We start from the raw sequence: 21,745 nt of genomic DNA, 5'->3' as shown, positions 1-21,745 counted from the left end.
GTCTCGTTACAGGAGATTGAAGTAGAATGAAGGGCACTCCATCTCCAGCCAAAGAACCGAGTTCAAATCCTTGCTACTTGGGTGGTTGGACCAAATGGTCCTTTCTAGCTCTGTCTTCTTTGGGCTGATTTTCTTCACTGTAAAATGAGAGGTTCAGGCTAATGACCTCAGTGATCCCTCCCACCTTTTTTGTCGTTCAGTTGTTTTCATCGCATCCAACTCTTAATGACCCCATTTGGGGTTTTCTTGGCAAAGACAGTGGAGTGGTTGGCTATTTCCTTCTCTCGATCACTTTACAGCTAAAGAAACTGGGGCAAACAGGGTGAAGTGATTAGCTCAGGGTCACACAGGCAGTGCCCGGGGTCAGATTTGAACACAGGTCTTCCTGACTCCAGGCCTGGCACTTTGCCATCTCATTGCCTCCTTCCACCTCAACAGCTGTGGTTCCATGCACCCGGCCAGCCTCTACTTCCCCAGCTATAAATTTCGCCCCCCAGGCATCCCTGAAGCTCCTTCCTCAGCCTCCCACCTTACCGCACGCACCAGATAACTCACGAGATAGACAGATGAACACTTTATTTTTTTTCCTCCAGCTCCAGTGTTACAACTGTAGCAGCATATTGGGAAGCAAACACCCGGCACACCAATGCACACGCGTCCCCCCACCCCCAGCCCCAGCCCACCCCATTCCTTCTTCAAACAGCCGGCGAACAACTGGAAAAGAGGGAGAAACAGAATCGGATACAAACTACAAGGCAGCCATCACAAGGTTTTTGTTTTTTAAATAACACTCTTTTGCTCCCTTTAAAAAAAGAAAAACAACACACTGTGCGTTCTTGCAGAAGCCAAGCAGCAAACACATTTGGATTTCACAGGGGAGAACCCAGGCGGCCCTCCTCCCCCAGACCCCGGTCAGATCCAATGGTCCCAGGCAGGACGGGTGTGTTGGGAGAGGCCAGAGCTGGCCCTTGGTGGCTTCTCGAGAGGTTCAATAAAAAGGACAGAGCATCAGGAAACCCGGCCAATTTGACCCAGAAATGAAGACGGGAGGGTGAGAAGAGTCAAGTTCTGAAGATCTGCCCCAGCCATCACAATCGATTTTAGGAAGGCAGAACCTTAACCTAATGGTTCCTGCAAAGTAGGCGGCCTCCAGACACAAAGGCGCAGGACCAATACAAAACTTTTTCAGGGATAAGCCTGGGGCCCTAGTGTGCTCTTCAAGGCCAAGGGATTGCCGTAGAGACCCAGGGGTGGGCATAATTTCATTTTTGTCTTGGTAGCCTGAGCCTAGCATGGCACCCAGCACGTAGTAGGCACTTAGATGCCTCTTGAATCAAGCTGAGTGAGGGCAAACCCAGCCTCCGACAGTCTTAAAAGGAGACCAAAAGGTCCGTTCCCTAACAGAAAGTCTCTCCTAGACAAGTAGGCATTCCAGTTTTAAATACCATTTGGAGGAAAAGTTCTAGGAGGAATATGAAGTAGTCAGGAGGCTAGAGGAAGATGGAGGGAAAAGATGAATGAGAAGCTATTTTAGAAAATAAATCCTGGCTCTAGATTGGGCAGCACATCCCATTCTCCCCTAACCCTCAACCTGGTCCAAAGTGTGCCTGGCACAATCCCCTGTCCCCAGCCCCCAAGAGCTGTGACCTGGCTGTCTGGGCAAGGGCACCTTCTCCCTAAGAAGCCAAAACTTGGCACTGCCACCTTCAGGAACAATGAATTCAAGACTGACCTTCTAACAGTTCAGATTCAGAGGGAAACCCCCTAGAGATCACCAAATAAAGGTCTCCAAGCCTTGCTGGGTCCCTCCACACTTCCACGTGTCCCCTGGACCACGGCACTGTCTCAACACTTCCCTAGAACTCGATCCCCAGGTCCAAACACTCAACGAGGGCCTTAGGCCCAGTGTGGGTGGCTATTGGCCATCTCTAGGGCCCTCTCAGCATCACCGCCAAAAGAAAAGTCCATTGGCTGAGATCTAAAGACAGGCATTTGGGCAAGGATGGCTACATAGTCAAGGAAAGAATTCAGCTAATGAAGTCTTTTCTCTGACCTTGGGCCTGGCAGTTAGTGATGGGTTGGAAAAAGCAGGTCTGGTTTTTGTAGTGTAGTGTAGACACACTACAAGAAACTCCCAGGAGCCTCTGTTTAAACCAGACAGAATCTCTCTGAATGCTAAAATGAACAGAAAAATACAAGCTACAACAAAAATCCCAATGGTCTTGATCTTGTCTGCAACTCGGACTCTTCCTCATCACTGATGAAGCCAAATGCCCCTTCCTCCCTTTTTTGACACCTCCTACAGTGCATGGAATAGAGAAGATGGGCTTTAGCAAGGTCCTTCTTCCTCGTCTCCATCCCTTCTCTCAGGTGGGAAAAGGGCCAAGGCCTCAAGTAACGTCAGAGAGAAACTGATCTGAAAGTGGAGGATCATGGGAAAACCAAGCTCGGGGGCCTGCTACGTCTGCCCAAGTGTGCTAGCTGCACGTCTGTCCTGTAAACAATTCACCTTAGCCACTGAAGATGACAAGTCTCCATCCAGACACAGGAAAAGGGTCTTGGAGTGCCACAGTCAGACAGAAACCTTTTGTGAAACTTCAGAATACACAAGCACACGCACATACACACTCACAAATAGGTCCAGAGTCTACACACCAGCATGCTCTAAGCCTCTGCCAACTTCAGCTCAAGAGGGTAGCAGGGGCTGACGTGGCTATGGAACTTCCTTAGGGGAAGGGCCTCAAAGGCCATAGGACTCTCAACCTCTAGCAGAGTCCTGGGAGAACTTGCCTTTTAAGGGCTTGGAAATAAGAGAAGATTCATTCAAGACAAAAAGGCAGTCACAGTCTATTGCGAAAGTAACCTCACCCCTGACAAGCCTCGGTTTCCTTATTTGTAAAAGTAGGGAGACAGCTTAAATAGCCTCTAACATCCCATATGTATACTAAGAAATTACAAAGAGGTCATTTTTTTTCTTCTTGGTTAGAGTTTTCTTTAAATGTACCTTTTTCCCATTAAAAAAAAAACGCTCAAAAGTATAAACACATTTATTACATACATTCATGTGAAACTTCCCTGGGGGCAGGGAGAGAGGCTAACTAGGCTTTTAGGCCACCCGTGGGCAAAGATGCTTTGGTGTTTTATCATCTATCACGATGGGAGAAATTGAGCCCTTTTTTCCTTTTTCTTTTTTTCTAAAAGCTTTAAAATCCCAGCTGTAATACTATTTGTACACTCTCACACACACACACACATACACACACAAATTCAACTTCTACATAGAAAAATAAAGGATAAACATTATCCATCTATTTTTATATTGCGTAATGGAACTTGTATATACATATCATATTTAATTTGTCTTGAACATCTTAAGTCTCTGAGGTGAAAACTCCCCTCCTCTCCAGGCCCCCCGTTTCCCTGACCCTGTCTGTGCATTCTAGGATTTCCAGGGAAGAAGAAAAATCACATTCATTCTTCTGGCAGGGGAGGGAAAAGGCAGGAAGGGGGAGGGGGAACGTATCAATCTTTCTTTGATCAAATCTTTCCCCAACCTCCAGTGCCGCCATTTTGGATCCATGCTCTGGTGTTTGGTCAGCGTGCCCAACCCCTCTTTCAAGGCATCAGGGAGGAGCTGGTCAGTGGCACATACCCTGCAAGAATCACATTGGTGCTTCAGGAAACTTGAAGCTTGTAAAACTTGGTGTGGGGGCAGGAGGAAAAGGGGTTGGAAATGGGAAGGGGAATCCTTTCTTTCTTTCCTTTTTAAATAAGAGATGTTGGAATTGTTCCCCACGGTCTGTCTTTTAGTACAAAGTTCTATTCTCCATTTGGTGCTTTGTAAGGAAGTACTTGAAAAACTCATAGACTGACCAGGAGATGGCTGTTGATGGCATCTGGTAGATTACCCGTGCCTGGACACCTTTAAAGTACCCAGAAATACCACTGAGCTGGTACACTGTCCGGAAGGCATTGGCCATACCAGAGAGATGTCCACTGACATTGGCCAAGGAGAGAGCCATGTTTTCCTGAGTGTTGAGGAGGGTCTTACAGACATCCAAAGGGGTAGTGGCAGCTGCAGCTATGGCCCCAGCCAGCCCCCCAGCGAGGATGTGGGACTGGGGATTGTAGCCCCGGTGAGGGTTGACCTGTTCCTGAAGGAACTCGTAGGTGATAAAATGAATGGCTTGGAAGGGAATGTTCATGGTGAGCTGGGTAGTGTAGCTCCGGTAGAAGGCGCCCACCCCCTCGGTCCTCCATACGGCCCGGATGCAACGGCGAGCGGAATGGTGAGGGGAGTTGTACATCTGCATGCGCTGCTTCACCACTGGTAGCGGGGATGCCCATGGGTCCAGGGAAGCCAGGTCAAGGTGTTTGCCCACCCCACGATGGAGATACGGGCAAGTCAGGTCATAAAGAAAAACAGGCAAGTTAGACCCAAAGGACACAGATGGGAGAGCTCTCAGCAGCCCCATTCTTGGGATCCCAAGTGATCACAATCTAGGGCAGCCTGGGCTGAATGTGCCCCATTGCCACTTCGGGGTCCCTATCCCAGGGATTCTCAACCTTTTTCATGTCCTGACCCCTTAGGCTGTCTGAAGCCAAGCCCTTGGTTCCTTTCTCAGAATCACATTTAAAATAAAATACATGAGATTACAAAGGAAAGCCAAAGGTTAGCTTTAAAAAAAAAAGATATTATTGGACCCCCAAATCTGGGGAGCCGAAGTTAAGAAGCGCTGCCTTACCCAACTAGGGTAACTTGGCCCAATCATCTCCCCTAGAGCTACCTAACCAGCCCCCCAGAGGAGGGGGAGGGAGTGACCCTGACCCTCCTAAGGCTGATTGAGCACAAAACAAATGAGAATTCTTATCAGAGCCACCCCAAGTTGAAATGAATTTGCCCAGAGTCACCCCAAACTTCCCAACCTCGATTGCTTTCCCTTGAAAAGAGGGATTGGTTCATTCTTTGTAATTGTAGCCCCATCAACTAGGACAGTGCTCAGAACATAGTAGATGCTTAATAACTGCCTGTGGAAGGACTGCCTGATATCTGTTTTATCTAGTGTGCTTTTAAGTGGCCTACCAGAATCCTTTGGGGCGATCAATTCTGGCGAGAGGGATGGCTTGGGGAATTCCTGAGAGGTCACACGTGGGATCTCAGCAGTCATCTGGGATCACAGCTCTATCTGGTCTGACATTCTTGATTTTATAGATGAGGGAACTGAGGTCCACAAGGGTTGCCCCGACCTAAGGATCCTCTCTATAACTCAGAAGAAGGGGAGCTCCCTGAAGTCAGAAACTGTCCCATTTTTGCCTTCCAAGCCTAGCACAGTGTCCGGCAGGCTCTTCCTAAAAGTCTGATGAATTCCTGAAGAATGTTGATACTCTAATAAGAGGTCAGCTATTCTTTGCTTAAAGACCTCTGGGGTTGGGGAATTCATTCCTCCAGGGGCCAGTCTGGTCCTCTTTGGGATCAGCTGCATTAGAGCATGAGCTCCTTGAAGGCAAGCACTATTTCTTGTTTGGTCTTTGGATCCCCAGGACCTACCACGGCACCTACATGCCCGGCTGAACGGCTCAAAGACATAAGGAAACCCTTCCTAACGTGGAACTGAGGTCTTCCTTGGAGCCATCCATCCAGAGCTGCTCTTAGCTCTGGGCCCCTCGCTCTCCCCACCCTCACCCTCCGGCCCAAGCAGAACAAGGCTAGTCCCTCTTCCACAGGACAGCTCTTTGATTCAGGTTTCCATAAGGCTAGTCATTAAATATTCAACAAGGGGAAACCATGCTGAAACTTGGAGTGGCAGGAATTTAATTCTAAAGGCAGGCAAGACCCCACGTTTCAAGTTTTTCTTAAAACTCAACCCACAGCCTGGTTTGTAGACCAAGTAGTCACTTGGCAGCCCTGGTACAGCTCCCTCAGGAGGGGAAGAAAAACCCAAAGTAAAACTGGGCAATGGGTGCCGAGTTCCCTTGTGAAACCGTGAGATCCCTTGGCTAGATGTCTTTAAATAAAGGTCAGAGAAGCCGAAGTCAGGCAGGACTAGATGATCTCTGAGAACTGCCAGATCTGATGAGATGGCAAAGCACAGGTCTGGATTCAAATTCTAGCTTGGCCACTTATTAAGTAACCGTGGGACTGTGCAAATCCATTTACTTCGGGGGCCTCGGCTTCCTTCCCTATAAAACAGGAGAGTCTGAGCTCCCTCATAGCTCCTGGGAGGTAGGACAAGTTTTCCTCTTTGTTCCTTTCTTTCTGAAACTTTGGGCAAACCAATTTGTGGGCACCTTGGTGGAGCTGGGTGTCAAAGACCCTCCAATAGGTGACGGTTCTCAGATCCGTCTCTCCTGGCCCCAAAGCCGCCTCGCCTGGTGTTAAGCTTGAGGAGGACTCAGCAGGGTTTGTAAGCTCCGTGAGAACATCCCACTGACTCAGTCGCCAGCTGCTGTTTAGGAAACCAGAAGCAGTTGGCTGTCTATTCCCCAGAGCCAATCCCCCGCCTCTTCCTCATCAGCCCAGCTTTGACTTTACAAATGAAAACAATCGGCTCGTCCGGGGAGGAAGTCCAACTAAAATTGCCCCTTGGATTATATGACCAGCGATCGCTGATCTGAATTCAGAGAAACCAAGCCTAGCCCGGAAGGAACGCTAGATGTGGTGCCGAGGACCTGCGATCAGCTCCCCACACAGCTTCCTTGTGTGACTCTGCTCAAGTGTGTTTAACCTGTCTGGGCCTCAGGGTTCTCATCCGTAAAACGGGAAGGCTGGCTTTGATGACAACTAAGGTCCTTCCCAGGACTCCTATGGTCTTCTAACTCGTTATGGCTGATACCATCACTAAGAGGAGGGGAATAGAGACTGGGCTGTGATGTTACTGATCCAGTAATCTGGATGAAGCCATGGCACAAGCTGGCACCTCCTCTGCAACTCTGGGGCCACAGATCAGAGGTTCTTCACTTTGCTTTTCAATATGGAGCCCTCTGGCAGTCTAGTGAAGCTCACCGATCTCTTGTTTAATGTTTTTTTAATGAATAAAATACTTACTAATACAAAGAAAACTAAACACTTATTGAAATGTTTTTTAAAAGCAGTTCATGGGTCCCAGGTTAAGAATCTCTCTTGGGGAGTTGCTTAGAAAAACTAGGTGACTTGAGGGCCAGACAGCTGAGAGTCTGGATTGGAATTCAGGTCCATTCCACTGCACATCTTGCAATTGGCTCAGGTCACTGAGGCCTGAACCAGGGACCTTGGAAGAACTTAATTCCCTCCTTTTGGTCCCTTTCTCTGAATTATGGAACTAAGGGCATCAATGAAACCACATTTAAATTAGGGAAGGGATAAGCATTTATTTAGCACCTACTATGTGCCAGGCTCTGGGCTACATGTTTTACAAATATTTTCTCATCTGGGCTTCCCAAGTGAGGAAACAAGGGCAAAGAGATTAAGTGACTTGCCCAGGGTCACCCAGATAGGTCTCGGGTTCTGAGGCCCTATCTGAACTCTGGCCTTCCCGATTCCAGGCCCATCCACTGCGTCACCTCACTGCTTCCATAAAGAACTGCCTTATTTACTTAAGGATATCATGTAATCAAATAAACGAGACGTCAGGGACTCTGCTGGTCTTTAAAAAGAAGGAACTAGGTGTCCCTGACTACTCCTCTGGCTTAGGAGCCTCTCTTCTTCCCTCCCAGGCTGTGGGGACCTGCTCCAGTCCCCCCCTTCCCCAGGGCAGGGACACATTACCTTCAGCTGGATTCATTACGGCATCATGGAGCAGGGTGGCCATACTCCCCGCTATCCCTGCAAAACAAACTCCAGAAAGTTAGCCTCCAAAAGCAACCCCCTGGGGCTCAGTTCCGGGGACCTCAAACCCAGGCTCTCGTGGCCTGGCTTCTTACGGAGGAAAAAGGAAGGCAAAAACACTTACCATCGGGTGCCTAGCTTTTAGCCCCGAGAGCCCCAAGCAAGGGTAGGAAGGGACCGAGGGTGCCGGGGACTGGCTAAAGAGGGCAACTGGGGAAGGAGCGTGGGGCCAGGCAGGGGTTTGAGGAGCAAGGAAGGGCACAGAGCTCAGCACATTCCAGCAGCCTCCTCCACAGAGGCCTCTGAAGAAAAACGGAGGCTGGAACACCCCCAGAAACCACCGTTAGCAGCTCGCTCACTCTCCATCGCTTTCAGGGGGTTTTCCTCCCTCTCAGTGCCCTCTCCTGCCTCCCAAATCAAAAGAATTCGATTCGTTCCATTCAGGAATTCAGGTGCTCAGCTGTAGCCTGGATGGAGCCCATGCAAGGGAGAGCATAATGCTCAGAGAGAGGGAAATGAAAAGAAGGACAGGAGTTGGATTGGGCATCGGAGAGCCTGGGTTCAGATTCTGGCTCTCCCCCTTACTATTCGTGAGCCCGTGGAGAGAGTGGCTTCACTTCTCCTGGCCTCCGTCTCCTCCACTTTAAAGGGGGGGCCTGGACTAGATAACCTTGACGGTGCTCCACAGAACCGGCCTGGGGCGTAGGCGGGGGCGGCAGGAGAAGGACAGGGCCGCTGTAGGTAGGCATCGAAGACACACTTAAAAGCCCGCCTCTCCACGGGCAGGCAGCCAGCCTTGAAGGACCGTGAGCATCGCACGGGTCCAGGAACGGTACCCGGGGCTCCACGCTTTCTCACTGGAGAGTGGAAGGAGGGAAGCCGGGAGGCTGAGGCATAAAGCCCGCCCCCCTCCGGACACCTAGAATCTCGCTCTGCTCCCGGTGGGGCTCGCCGGGGGGACCCAAGTCTCCAAAGACCTCAATCGTGCCGCTTCACTAAAGGACGGTCCCAGAATGCATCTCGGCACATGTAACAATCAGACATTTCTCCAGAACACACGAGGGGCGCGGATTACCGAGGTCTGTTGGCCGAAGGGGCGCTCTCGGTGGGGGCAGAAAAGGAAGGCAGAAGAAAGCTGTTACTGGCCACATCTCCCCGGCGAGGCGTGGCAGAGCGGCTGCAGTTCCCAGAAAACCGAGCCTGCACCGCCGTCCACGCCGCCCCCCCACGGAAAGCCCGGCCCGCCGCCCAGCCTCCCCCCTCCTCTCCTAACTCACCCTCCCGCTCCAAGCCCTCGCGGCAGGTTACGGAAGAGCTGCGCACGTGAGCTCCACCCCCGTCTCCACCCCCCTTCTCCAAAAGCAAACTACTCCATCCCTGGGACCAGCCAGGCGCAGGGAGCGGAGGGGACCCCCGAAGCTTAGATCCTGCACATGGCGCTGCTCCGGCCAGTCAGTGACCTTCTTGCCAGATCCCTTAAAGGCGGATTAGCTGCTGCCGACGCTGCCGCTGTGCCAAAGGTCTTTGGTTTGGGTTTTAAACAGTCTGAGAGGCTGTTCAGGCCGTGCCTGCGTCCGCACGTCTGTCTCTACTTAAGGTGATCAGTAAAGGTCTAGCAGAGAGTCTGAGTGCTAAAGCAAAGGTCAACCACACAGGAAAGGGCCGCGCGCACCCCCGGGGGCCGAGCCCCCCGACGTTCGGAAAAGGGGGAGCGGGCAAGGCCCGGGCCGGTCCTGTATCTCTCTCTCGCTCTAGGCCTGCATAGAGGGAGAGAGAGGTACGGGCGGCCTCCTGGTCTGGATCCCAGCGCCGGGCTGAAGACGGGCGGGCAGGCGGGCGCCTCAGCTCGCTGGGTCACCCAGGGGAAAGGCCCGAGGAAGCAGAGAGGGGAGGGTCTGCCGCAGAGCAGACAAACGCTTTCAAAATACCATTGGCCAGATGGCTGTTTCCTCTGCGGTGGAGGACCTCATTTAAAATCCTTTTCATGTTTTCATAGCAGGCAAAATACATGGCGTGGGCCGGCCCTGCCCCCATCACCATCACGTTGATGCCCCGTAGGGGTCTCCAGAAGCCTTCCGTGCGGATGATTTGCTTGAGGGCGCCATAGACGCTGGTGTAGCGGGCTTTGGGATCTGGATGCAGGCTCTGCATTCTGGTCTGGAGGGGGAGGAAAAGAGAGCAGAACAGCCGTGAGCCAGAGGCCCCGGACACGGAGCCCCAGGCCGGGCAAGTGGCCACCCTGGGGAGCCCAGTGGCCACAGGGCCCTCGGCATCCTCCCTGCTGTCCGGGGCCGGGGGGAGGTCCCTTCCTGCCCCAGAGCAGAGGCCCCCTCCATGCCGTCTCCCCCACACAGTGCCCCTCCCCAGGGTAGGGCTTGTGCTCCAATTCTTTGGGTCTCCTGCGCCCAGCACAGTATTTTGTACAAAGAAGATGCTTCGTGCTTGCGGAATCGCCTCAAATGTGCTGAAGATACTTTCTAAACCCCCAGATACCTCTGTGAAAACCTGGTAAACCCTGAAGCAGGAGACTGTTAAGCCCAGCCGAAAGGCCAAGAGCGACGGGCACGGGAGGATGTGTTTATGGTAACTAGCGCTTGCTCGTCTGGACCAAGAGACCCGAGTTCAAATCCTGCCTCGGAAGGCTAGGAACCCATTTGCCTCTGTTTCCTTATCTGTAAAATGAGGTTCATCAGGACGCTGACCTCTGGTGAGTCGCTGAAGGCTCAAAGGAGATGCTCTCTGTAAAACGCTTTGCACCCCTTGGAGCCTCCTCTAGAGGCGAGCTGCTGGGGCGGAGCGCCTCCCCCCGCCCCCTCCCAGAGACAACAGACCACCCTGAGCGATGGAGAGGAGCTCCCCCAGAGGGAAAAGGGCCCCCAGGGCTTCCTCAGCTGCCACCATCGCTGTCCCAGAGGAGGCGCCATGGCAGCCCTCCTCCACCCCGAGGCTTCATTTCACCGCCAAGAGGCAGCAGAGTTTAGCAGAAGGAGGGCTAGTCGGGGAGGCCTCCAAAGCCTCTTCTCAACAGCTGAGAAAGAAGAGGAGTCTCATGGGCTATAGCTGGCCTCGACCCAAGAGGACCTGGGTCCAGGTTCCGATTCTGACAGGCCCTGGTTGACCCTCTAAGTCGCAGAGGAGGCCCCACCCTGCCCTGGGAGTCCCCTGGGCCGCTGCCAGCCTGGGGCTGGCAGGGGCTCGCGGAGAGCGAGCTGAACCCAGGGCTCCAGGGCTCTTTCCATGGGGCTACCCTGTCTTCTCCATTCAAACAGCACCACTCTACGGCATCGCAGAACCTCAGCGTCGGGGGCGCCGCGTCTCCCTGGACGCAGACAGAGCCTCACTCCTCCTCCTCCTCCGAAGACCCGAATTACTTTGGAATGTCTCACTTGTCTTGCACCAGCCTAAATGCGCTCTATGGGGGGCCAAGCAGGACGAGTCTAATCCTTCCTCCCGGGGAAGGACGGCTGACATGTGCCCCCCAACCTTGGGTCCCGGGGAGGCTCCGGCAGGGTCTCCGGCCCCCCCACTTCCTGGTCCCTCTGGGCCCCATGTCCTTCCTGACACGAGCCTCCCAGGTGAGCCAAGGCCTTCTCTGCTCGTCTGGTCCTCCCCAGCCCAGGCACGTTCCGTTACACCTCCTAATCTTGCCGGCCTCTCAAGGTCGCTCTCCATCCTAGACTAAACAAAGGCACCACTTACAAGCTGTGAAAACCCAACATCCAAATTCCATTTTGCTGCAGAAAAATGATGATGAGAAATGGCAGATAATAGCTAACCTTTAAACAGGGCCTTTGGGGTCCAGGCACTTTGCTAATAAGCATTTGTTAACTTCCTCCCATTTCATCTGCATGACTCTGGGAGGTAAATGCTATTATTATCCTAGTGTTTACAGATGAAGAAACTGAGGCAGAGGGTAAGTGACTTGTCCAGGGTCAAACAGTTTTTAAAGGGCCTCCAAACTTCTTCCTTTTTTTTTTACTTCTCAAATAGCTCAGATGGAATGATGAGTTATTAAATGCCCTGTGCTAAGCCGACGATCTAAGTCTAGGTTCAATAAAAAACACCGCCCAGTCCTTCCTGGTTTTAGAGCAGGAAGGGGGGTCACCTTAAAAGCAAAGGAGCTGGCACCCTCTCCCTGACGTGTTGGGAGGCTCTCTGAGGGCAGGGCTCCTCCTCTCTCCTTCTCAGATGCCCCCCAGATGCCTACAGCTGCCCCGTACGTAGCTCTGCGCTTGGCATCCCCCTCTGCCCTCAGTCGTGACCCGCTTGGAGAGGACGCTGAGGATCAGAGTATTCCCTGGCCCAAGGACTTCTATTTCCATCACAAGACACTATCAAGATCTTCCCCCGAGAGCTCTGCCCAGGCTTTGAAACCCAACCGAGGCTTCGGCTTTTCTGAATCCCAGGCAGACGGTCAGCTCTCTCTGCCAGCTGTCAACACGGGCATGGGGGTGGCTGCCAGAGGGAGGAGGGAGTGGCTGGTAATTCCAGCCTTTCTAGAAGAGCCCCCCAACCTCCTTGCTCAGGAGCCCTGGCACCCCCCCCTCAACTCCTTCCTGCCAGGGCTTGTATGGCTGGCCCATTGTCCAGGATGTTTTCTGCAGCTTAAGAAGAGATGGAGATCCAGGAAGACTACGGAGCCCTCACCACCCACCACTGGCAGCGACGGAGGCCGTCTTTGGCTAGACCGGGCAGGCAAGGTGGGGTGAGGGAAGGGGGAGGTGGGCACCACGGCCCAACTCTCTCTTCCTTCCCCACGTCACCTCCTGGCCTGGGGCTCGGTTACACCCTGTTAGCCCTAATAAGGCTGTTCTCAGCATAAATTCATGAGCTGGGAGAAGAGGTGGACTGGGAGAAGGGGAGTGCAGAGAAAGGAGAAAAGAGGAGAAGGGGAGAGAAGAAAGGACAAAGGGGAGGAGTGAAGAACCAATGGGGAAGACACTGAATAAATGAAGGAACGAAAGAACAAACAAATGAATGCATTCACCAGTAAATGAATGGAAACTACGCCTTTCAGCCATATTCCAAGAGTCCCCCATTGCTCTGAGTTCTTGAAGGCCTGATAAACTTTTCACCAGAAAATCCCATCCTCCTCCAAAGATATCTTAATGACGATAAGGGCAGGGATGAGTCTCTCATCAGGGCTGGGGATTCCCAGATGGGGAAACTTCCTCCATCTACCCAAGCACCCCCCCTCCCCCAGCATCTCCTTTTGGGAAGCAAAGCTGTTGATAGGCCTGGCCAAGGGTCACCGAGGCAGCTGGCATCAGAGGCAGGAAATGACCCAGCCAGGTTCTCCCTGGACTCCCCGATGGCTCTTTCTCCACCACTCTACCAGGGTGCCTCCTTTTCCTTTCTATAATAATGAGAATGAACGTCACAATATGAAAGAATGAATTACGAGGCAGCGTTATTCAGGTATATGTGGGTGTACGCAGGCACACACCTACGGTACGTGGCCCCAGACGGTCCAAAGCTTGACCAGCAGCAGTGTGAGAGTCCACAGTGCATGTGTCGGTCAAGGGATGGGGGGGGGCCCAGGACAGAGAAGCCCAGAGGCGGCCACGCCTCTTCCTCTCAAAGCCTCGATTTCCTCAGCTATAAGTGGGGCAGGGCAGATGGGGAGTGCGGACTCAATGACAAGCCCTCTCTGGCTCTAGATCTAGGTTCCCATGAGTGCTCTGAGTCTCAGTTTCCCCACGTACACAACGGAGACATTAACTGCTCGTATCTCTGGAAGCTTCAAGGGTACCAGAACACTGTAGAGGTTGTCCCATGGGATCCTCACAGCAAGCCTTGGAGGCAGGTGCTCTTATGTCCATTTTACAGATGGGAAAAACTTAAGCAGGTGCCGCAGAGAGGAAATGAATGTCTGAGAGAGGTTTGAACTGGGGTCTTCCTGGCCCTGAAATCCAATGAGCTCGGCCTATGAGAAGGGCTTGGCTAAGCATTATAAAAACAAAATTCAATGTAAGCGGATAAAAGTTAACTTTTAAAGGTTAAATTCATATTAATCATTAAATTAATGAAATAAGATCCGCTCAGTATCATCTCAACTCCCTAACGTGTGATTCCGTCAAGAAACAGGCCTAGCTGTGGGCGCCCCATCACCACCGCCAAGTGGGGGGCCTTGTTTACACAGCTGGAAGCCTCTGGGCCCACCGCACAGGCCCTGGCAGCGAGTTCCAAGCCTGGCGGGCCTCGCAGTTTTCCCACCTGACTGGAGGTCGGCAGATAATGCTCAGGAACCCCAAGGCCGCCTCCCTGACCCTCTGAACAAGGACCCTTTGGCAAAGGAGGGTGTCCACCATCCATCCATCCCTGCACAGGCCACAGAGCCCGCCCCCTCCCAGCCACCACTTAAACCCCGGAGGAAACCCGGCCACACGGCCAGCCTGGTGGGCCTCCACGGCCCGGCCAAGGCCTTTCGGGATGGGAGAGAGCCCGGGGGGCCTGGGGGGACCTGGGGGGGCAGGCTGGTGGGCCCAGTCCAGGCACCCCTTCCCCAACCACGTATTCAAATGAACAAAATCAAGGGCGAGGCTTGCAGAGGGCCCCAGCAGTTGGGCAACCACAGAGGTCTTTCCCGCTCTCTGTTCAAACTCCCTCCGACACATCCGCAAATCCGGAGGTGCCGCCGGAGCAGGGTGGGTGGGTGAGCCCGGGGGCTCCACCAAGGAGGGCGGGCCAGAAGGAGCTGCCTGGCCGCGGCCGCCTCCGCTGCACTGCATCCCAGGCACATAAGGAAGGGCACACGGGGTCCCGGGGATGAGCCGCTGCCAGGCTCACATGACACAGGAAGGGGCAGGAGAAACCCCCCACCCAGGTCCTCCGGGCCCCTCGGAGCCCAGCCGCAGCCTTTGCCTCCCACAGCCCACCGCATTCGACGGGGCTCCCGCAAGGCCGAGGCGGCCGGCTGGCTCTCCCTCCTGGCATTGGGGCCAGCCAACCAACGACTCTTCCGAGGAGGGGGGCTGACCCGGCGGGGGGGGGGGGGGAGGGGGGAGGGGGGGCGCAGAAGGCCAAGCCCCGCTCCGGCCTGGCAGCGAGAAAGGGATCCGGGAAACGCCGGGCTCCGCTTTGCACTGGGATAGGCTGTGGAGCGTGTCTGGATCTGCTCACGCCATGTTCCCTCCCCCGTCTGTCTGTCTGTCTGTCTGTCTCCACCCCGACCAGGGCTGCAAACACAACTGGACTAAACTCGTACAGAAGTGAGCCGCACTGGGAAGCCCAATGGGGGCTGTGGCTCCAAGCACCTGGAGGAAATCCTGGCCGACCCTCGCGCCGGGACAACTGCAGGGAGAGGGGTACCAGGGATGGTAAGAAACAGGGTCACAGCTCTGGGCTTGGAAGGGCCCTCGGGCTCACTCCGCAGAAGAAAAAGTGCCCAGGTCCGGGTCAAACAAGGCGGAAGTGGAAGTGTCGGGATTCGAATCCAGCCCCCTTCCAATCTCAGGGTGCTTTTCTACAATAAGTGATTATCCTTGTTGTGGACACTAACAACAGCCGCCATTTCTACAGCAGTCAGCTGAGCAGAGCCGCTGCGGCGGCCACAACAGGGCTCACCTCCGCTTTACGATGAGCCAACAGGTCCGGAGAGTTTGGATCACACAGTTCGTGTCAAGGGTGGGCTTTGAACTCGGGCGCATCCCCACGGCCAGTCCAGCACTCAGGGCACAACGGCCTCCCCTCACAGATCACAAACTATGGTTCACAGACACTCGAGGGACAGGAAAGTCGGCCCCGCCCAGGCCTGACCCCCTGCGGGGCGGGATCCAATCCCTGCCTCCTAATGCTGTCACGTGCCAGCCCTCGACCTCTGTCCAAAGCTCCGCAGCGCCCCCTGTGTACAAGAGTCATAACTGCCACTTGACCGGGCCGGAAGTCTGCGCAAGCTCCAGCCGCCCCCTCGGCTCCAAGCGAAGCCCTGCAGGTCACTGTGATCCCCATTTTACAGGCAAAGAGGTTGAGGTTCTAGCAGCCGGAGTGACTCCCCCCGTAGCTGCTACATTTGAACCCAGGACTGATAACTGCTCACACCCTGCCGTGCCTCTCCTCCGGACCCCACCACGATGACTTGAAAACACAGGCAAACGGACTTCCAAGATCCCCCCCCCACTTCCGGCAGCATCCAGGCAGTCCTGATCCTTAGGCCCAACACAGCCAGCCTCGGGGCACCACCCTAAATGCCAAGAAGCCCCCCAGGATGTGTGAAGATTCAATTGGAAGCGCCACCTCCCACAGCTAGGAATTAGCTCAAGGTCTGCATCGAGTCAGGGCACACCTGAGGGGTCATCCTGGGCCTGCCCCTGCCTGGCCTAGAGCCGAAAGGTCCTGGGTTCAAATTCGGCCTCAGACACTTCCTAGCTGGGTGATCCTGGGCGAGTCACTTCACCCCCATTGCCTGGCCCTGATAGCTCTTCTGCCTTGGAGCCAATACCTAGTATGGATTCAGAGATGGAAAGTGAGGTTTGAGGGTTAAAAAAACCTCCCAGACATATCACTGAGCCTCCTTTGCCCCCTCCTGGGCCCTCCAGCAGGCAACAAAGGGCTTGTCCAGGCACTTGTCTGTCACCAGCACAGCAACTCGAGGCAGATGAAGGGGCCGCCATCTTCCACGGACTGTGCCTCGGTGTCCCAGCCAAGGGGCCGGCCCAGCACCCAGGAAGGGAGGGCTGCGGAGACCAGGAGGCTGGGTGCCGGCCGGGTGAGAGACTCCCAGAGCTCAGGCATTCCTTCTGGGAGTGTCACCCCAGCACCCTCCAGGCTGGCCAAGCCTTCCATCACTCACCCCCTAGACCAGCCCACAAGGGCAGGAGATCTTGAATAAGCAATAACTGATCTCTCTCTCTCTCTCTCTCTCCCTCCTCCTCTCTCTGTCTCTCCTCCCTCTCTCTCTCTCTGTGTCTCCCTCTGTGTGTCTGTCTGTCTCTCTGTCTCTGTCTCTGTCTCTCTCTCTCTGTCTCTCTGTCTCTCTCTCTCCTCTCTGTCTCTCTCTCTCTGTCTCCTCTCTCTCTCTCTCTCTCTCCCTCTCTGTCTCTCTCTCTCCCCTCTCTCCTCTCTCTCTCTCTCTGTCTCTCTGTCTCTCTCTCTCTCCCTCTCTGTCTCTCTCTCTGTCTCTCTCTCTCTCCCTCCTCCTCTCTCTGTCTCTCTCTCTCCTCCCTCTCTCTCTCTCCCTCTCTCTCTCTCCCTCCTCCTCTCTCTCTCTCTCTCTCCCTCTCTGTCTCTCTGTCTCTCTCTGTCTCTCTCTGTCTCTCTCTCTGTCTCTCTGTCTCTGTCTCTCTCTGTCTCTCTCTCTCTCTCTCTCTCTCTCTCTCTCTCCCTCTCTGTCTCCCTCCCTCCCTCTCTGTCTCTCTCTCTCCCTCTCTCTCTCTCTCTCCCTCCTCCTCTCTCTCTCTCTCTCTCCCTCTCTGTCTCTCTCTCTGTCTCTGTCCTCCCTCCCTCTCTGGCTCCCTCCTCCTCTCTCTGTCTCTGTGTCTCTCCTCTCTCTCTGTCTCTCTCTCCCTCCTTCTCTCTCTGTCTCTCTATCTCTCTCTGTCTCTCTCTCTCCTCTCTGTCTCTCTCTCTGTCTCCTCCTCTCTGTGTCTCTCCTCTCTCTCTGTCTCTCTCTCTCCTCCCTCTCTCTGTCTCTCTCTCTCTCCCTCCTCCTCTCTCTCTCTCTCCTTCTCTGTCTCTCTCTCTCTCCTCCCTCTCTGTCTCTCAGTCTCTCTCTCTCTCCCTCCTCCTCTCTGTCTCTCTCTCCCTCCTCCTCCTCTCTCTCTCTCTCTCCCTCTCTGTCTCTCTCTCTCTCCTCCCTCTCTGTCTCTCTGTCTCTCTCTCCCTCCTCCTCTCTCTCCCTCTCTGTCTCTCCCTCTCTCTGTCTCTCTCCTCCCTCCCTCTCTGTCTCTCTGTCTCTCTCTCTCTCCTCCTCCTCTCTCTCTCTCTCCCCCTCTCTGTCTCTCTCTCTCCCCTCCCTCTCTGTCTCTCAGTCTCTCTCTCTCTCCCTCCTCCTCTCTGTCTCTCTCTCTCCCTCCTCCTCCTCTCTCTCTCTCTCTCTCTCTCCCTCTCTGTCTCTCTCTCTCTCCTCCCTCTCTGTCTCTCTGTCTCTCTCTCTCTCCTCCCTCTCTGTCTCTCTGTCTCTCTCTCCTCCTCCTCTCTCTCTCCCTCTCTGTCTCTCTCTCTCCCTCCTCCTCTCTCTCTCTCTCTCCCTCTCTCTGTCTCTCTCCTCCCTCCCTCTCTGGCTCCCTCCTTCTCTCTCTGTCTCTCCCTCCTCCTCTCTCTGTCTCTCTCTCTCTCTCCCTCCTCCTCCTCTCTCTCTCTCTCTCCCTCTGTCTCTCTCTCTCTCCTCCCTCTCTGTCTCTCTCTCTCCCTCCTCCTCCTCTCTCTCTCTCTCTCCCTTTCTGTCTCTCTCTCTCTCCCTCTCTGTCTCTCTCTCTCTCCTCCCTCTCTGTCTCTCTGTCTCTCTCTCTCTCCCTCCTCCTCTCTCTCTCTCTCTCTCCCTCTCTGTCTCTGTCTCTATCTCTCTCTCCCTCTCTGTCTCTCTCTCTGTCTCTCCCTCTCTCTGTCTCTCTCCTCCCTCCCTCTCTGGCTCCCTCCTTCTCTCTCTGTCTCTTTCCCCGTCTCCCCTTGTCATCTCTACAGCCATCAGTCAGTCAGTAGGCGTTCATTAAGTGATGGCTATGTGCCTGGCTCTGTGCTAACCACTGGGCCCAGGATCAAAGGCAAAACCACAAAAACAAAGGCCAGCCTGCGATCTTATCCCCGGCCCTCCCTGGACCAAGGTTGCCTCCCCCATACAACGAGGGTGGGGGCCCTGGCCTAGATGAGCTCTGGGGTCCTCCCTTCCAGCTAGAAATTGATGGCTTCATGCTCTACCTGTGACCCTGGACAAGCCCCAGGGCAGCTCAGTGAGCACTGGGCCTGAGCAAGTCTGCCTCAGTTTCCTCATCTGTAAAATGGAGACATTAACAGCACCTACCTCAAAAGGTTGTTGGGAGATAAAGCCCACAAAGGGCTTACTTAGCACAGTGCCTGGCACAAAGCTCCTGTCAGTGTTGCTGCCATTATTGCTAGCATCATTCTAAAGTCTCTTGGCTCTCCATTTTTCTCCTTCATGAAGTGAGGGGATTGGGGTTGGGAGTCAGGAAGGCCTCGAGTTCAAATCTTCCCTCAGATGCAGAACGGCCTCTGGGTCCCTGGGTAGAACCTCTTCTCCCCACCATGAAGCCTCACTGCCAGGAGATCTCGGGGATGGACCCGAGCCAAGGAGGTCGTGGCCCCCTCACAAAGCCGATCCGTCTCCGGTTCTGGGGTTCGGATCGGCTTTTAGATGACTCGGTGGGGGGCCTGAGTGGGCAGACCTGTGTTTTACAGGCCAGTCTGGGGCTGGGCTCTGGAGGGAGCCAATCCCCAGGCGGGGACAGTCCAGGCCCCTCCTCCGCCCCCCCCCCCCCCATGCTCCAAGGCTGGAGCCCGAATCCTGGCACGCCAGGCCATGGCGGACCAGCTGGAGCTGGCGGATAAGCAGACGCGCAATCATTGAGTGGCCACAAAATGGTCAATGAGGGGCCCCCGAGGAAGGCACCAAACGAAGTCTCGGAGCATCTCTGCTCCCGGCCGACCGAGGAAGCTCTGAAGGAAGGAGCGACGAATAAAGCGCCTACTACGGGCCGGCGACGGGGCACTCCGGCTTGTGAGGAGGATTCAGGGCAGCTTGTTCCCAAGCCCAGCCCAGCCCTCCTTCCTCGGCCTCAGGTGCGCTCGGGCTGCTCCTCCGCCCCACAGAGCCAAAGAGGTCCGTCCAGAGGCCGAGGGAGAAGCGATTCCTGGGACGCTGTCTGGCTGGCCAGGAAAGGGGAAGAGGTCCTCATTGAAGGCCCCGCAGCCTGGGCTTCCCTGGCGATGGTCATCTGCCCGGAAGCTGTCCAGAGAGCCCTGGGGGCGGCCATCCCTGGCACCCCCAGGGGAGCCCCCAGGGGCCAGGAGGACAGGCAGCCTTGCTTCAGCCTCTGATTCACGGGCCAGACCGATGACCTGCCTCCCAGGAAGGAGCCAGCGCCTCGAAGGGCCCTCGCTGCGGCCCAGACGTTCCAGTTGGGTCCAAGCCTTCGGCGTACCGCCGGGGGATTTCTTGGCAAAAGATGCTAGCGGGGAGGGCCACTTCCTTCTCTGGCTCATTTGACGGACGAGGAAATGGAGGCCAACAAGATGAAAGGACTTGCCCAGGGTCACACGGCGACCAAGTGTCTGAGACCAGATTTGCTCTCATGAGCCTTCTTGATTCCAGGCCCAAAGCTCCATCCACGGTGCCCCCTCGATGCCCCAAAGGCCTTGGATTCTTCTCAGGGACTCCGCTTGGAGTGTGGCCACCCCGAGAGTGCTCTATTAACAAGGGAGCCCATTTCCCTCCTCCCACTTTACAGAGGAGGAGACTGAGGCCCACCCAATAATCTGTCCAGAGCGACTTTAATCCTGCCTGTCACCAGAACTTTCAGGGACTGCGTTTCCTCATCCATATGATTGGGGACAATAAAAATACGTGCCCCCAAAGGGATGTCTTGCCTCTTTTTTTTGGTCTCTCCAGCACCTGGGGCAATCCCTGGACCACCGGAGGGACTTCAGACAGGTTGTAGCCAGGAGAAGCCCAGGACTCACAAGCTCCCTTTCCCCGACCCCTCCAGGGCAGATGCTTGCCTTCCCTGGGCCCCTGCACCACCATCCATCCTTCCCACGGCCATCCACTGGCAGCTTCGGGGTTACACAAACATCTCCCATGATCCTCCCTGGCCTCTTCGCCCATCTTGCGCCAAATCTCTCCGAGCGGCTGCCAGAAACCTGTTTTCAATTAAAATCATCTTCCAGTAAAAACCATGTTCTGAGGTTGGAGAGTTCCGGAATCAGGGACTCTGGGAAACTTCTGGGATGAAACTTCCATTGTGAGTGGCCCCCAGCCCCCCTGGAAGGGCACCCAAAGAAGCCCATCTCCCAGGACTCTAAGGGTCAGCCTGATGGGGTGGCGCAGGAGCAGAAAAGTCCCAATGGCTCATCCATGCCCTCCAAGGGGTTCTACTGAGTCCCGAGTCAGAAGATCCAAGTTTAAATCTGGGCTCGTGCATTGACTGCAGGACCCTGGTCAAGTGGCTCCAGCTTTCTTGGTACCTCAGTTTCCTCATCTGTAAAACGAAGTATTTCAGCAGATGACACCTCTTCAATTCCTTCCTTCTCTAATCTAGGATGCCCTTGGCAGAGCGGGCGAGCCTCGGCGTCCTCATCCATAGGATGGGAACAATTCAGCTCCACGAGAGAATGTCTGAATCCCTGGTTATTGGACAGCCGCAGACCCTCTATCTGGGGGCTGGCTAGAGCCTTCTCCCCTGGGCTGCAAAGGGCTAAAGATCTGCCCTCTGGTGACCACTGAGGCCTTCTCTGAGCTGTGAGCAACCTGAGGAGGAGCCCAGGAAGGGGCATCTGACAGGTATCCTCGAGGCAGACAGACAACAGATCCTGAAGAGTCCCCGAATTAAAGCAGAGTTGGGGAAACAAGAGCCTTAGGGAGCTCATTTCACAGCTGAGGAGATGAATTCTAGAGAGGCCCAAATGACTCACCCAAGGTCCTACAACCCGACAGTCAGCTGGCAAGCTTTCAGGCAGGCTCTCTGTCCACTAGGCCAGACCTGAACAGCAGGAAACTAGCCCCTGTTTTCAACAGTTAGGCAAGTCAGACACTCAGTTCTGTCTAATCTGCCGGCTCACAGAGCTATGAAATCACTCAGTGGGTGCTCTCAAAAGCTCAAGTTCATGCATAATAAATAGAATCTATGGAAGGGGGGGTGGGAAGGGAGGGAGGGATGGAGAGATGTAGGGAAGGAAGGAAGGAGGGAGGGAGGAAGGGAGGGAGAAAGGAAGGAGGGAGGGAAGGAAGGGAGGGAGGAAGGGAGGGAGAAAGGAAGGAAGGAGGGGAGG

General features: G+C 54.6%; 1 protein-coding gene across 6 annotated transcripts in view; it reads right to left on the bottom strand.

Annotated features, from left to right (window-relative positions):
• Positions 1 to 559: 559 nt before the first annotated feature.
• The window catches only part of SLC25A37 (solute carrier family 25 member 37), a 40,866-nt gene continuing 19,680 nt past the window's right edge, over positions 560 to 21,745 (bottom strand). For 2 of the 6 annotated variants that reach the window (XM_056814367.1, XM_056814378.1), the window contains exons 2-4: positions 9,733 to 9,961; positions 7,745 to 7,801; positions 560 to 4,327 (exon numbers count right to left, since the gene is read on the bottom strand). In XM_056814367.1, coding sequence (XP_056670345.1) covers positions 3,807 to 4,327; positions 7,745 to 7,801; positions 9,733 to 9,961 — 807 coding nt within the window. In that variant the 3' untranslated portion in view covers positions 560 to 3,806. Of the gene's footprint in view, positions 4,328 to 7,744; positions 7,802 to 8,879; positions 9,050 to 9,081; positions 9,654 to 9,732; positions 9,962 to 15,370; positions 15,649 to 21,745 lie in introns of those variants that run through there. The other 4 variants (XM_056814370.1, XM_016428306.2, XM_016428305.2 and 1 more) reach the window with 4 other exon arrangements.

The sequence above is a fragment of the Monodelphis domestica genome, chromosome 1 (assembly GCF_027887165.1).
Source record: "Monodelphis domestica isolate mMonDom1 chromosome 1, mMonDom1.pri, whole genome shotgun sequence".
Classification (NCBI taxonomy): Eukaryota; Metazoa; Chordata; class Mammalia; order Didelphimorphia; family Didelphidae; genus Monodelphis; species Monodelphis domestica.
This window is presented reverse-complemented; position numbering and strand designations above follow the sequence as displayed.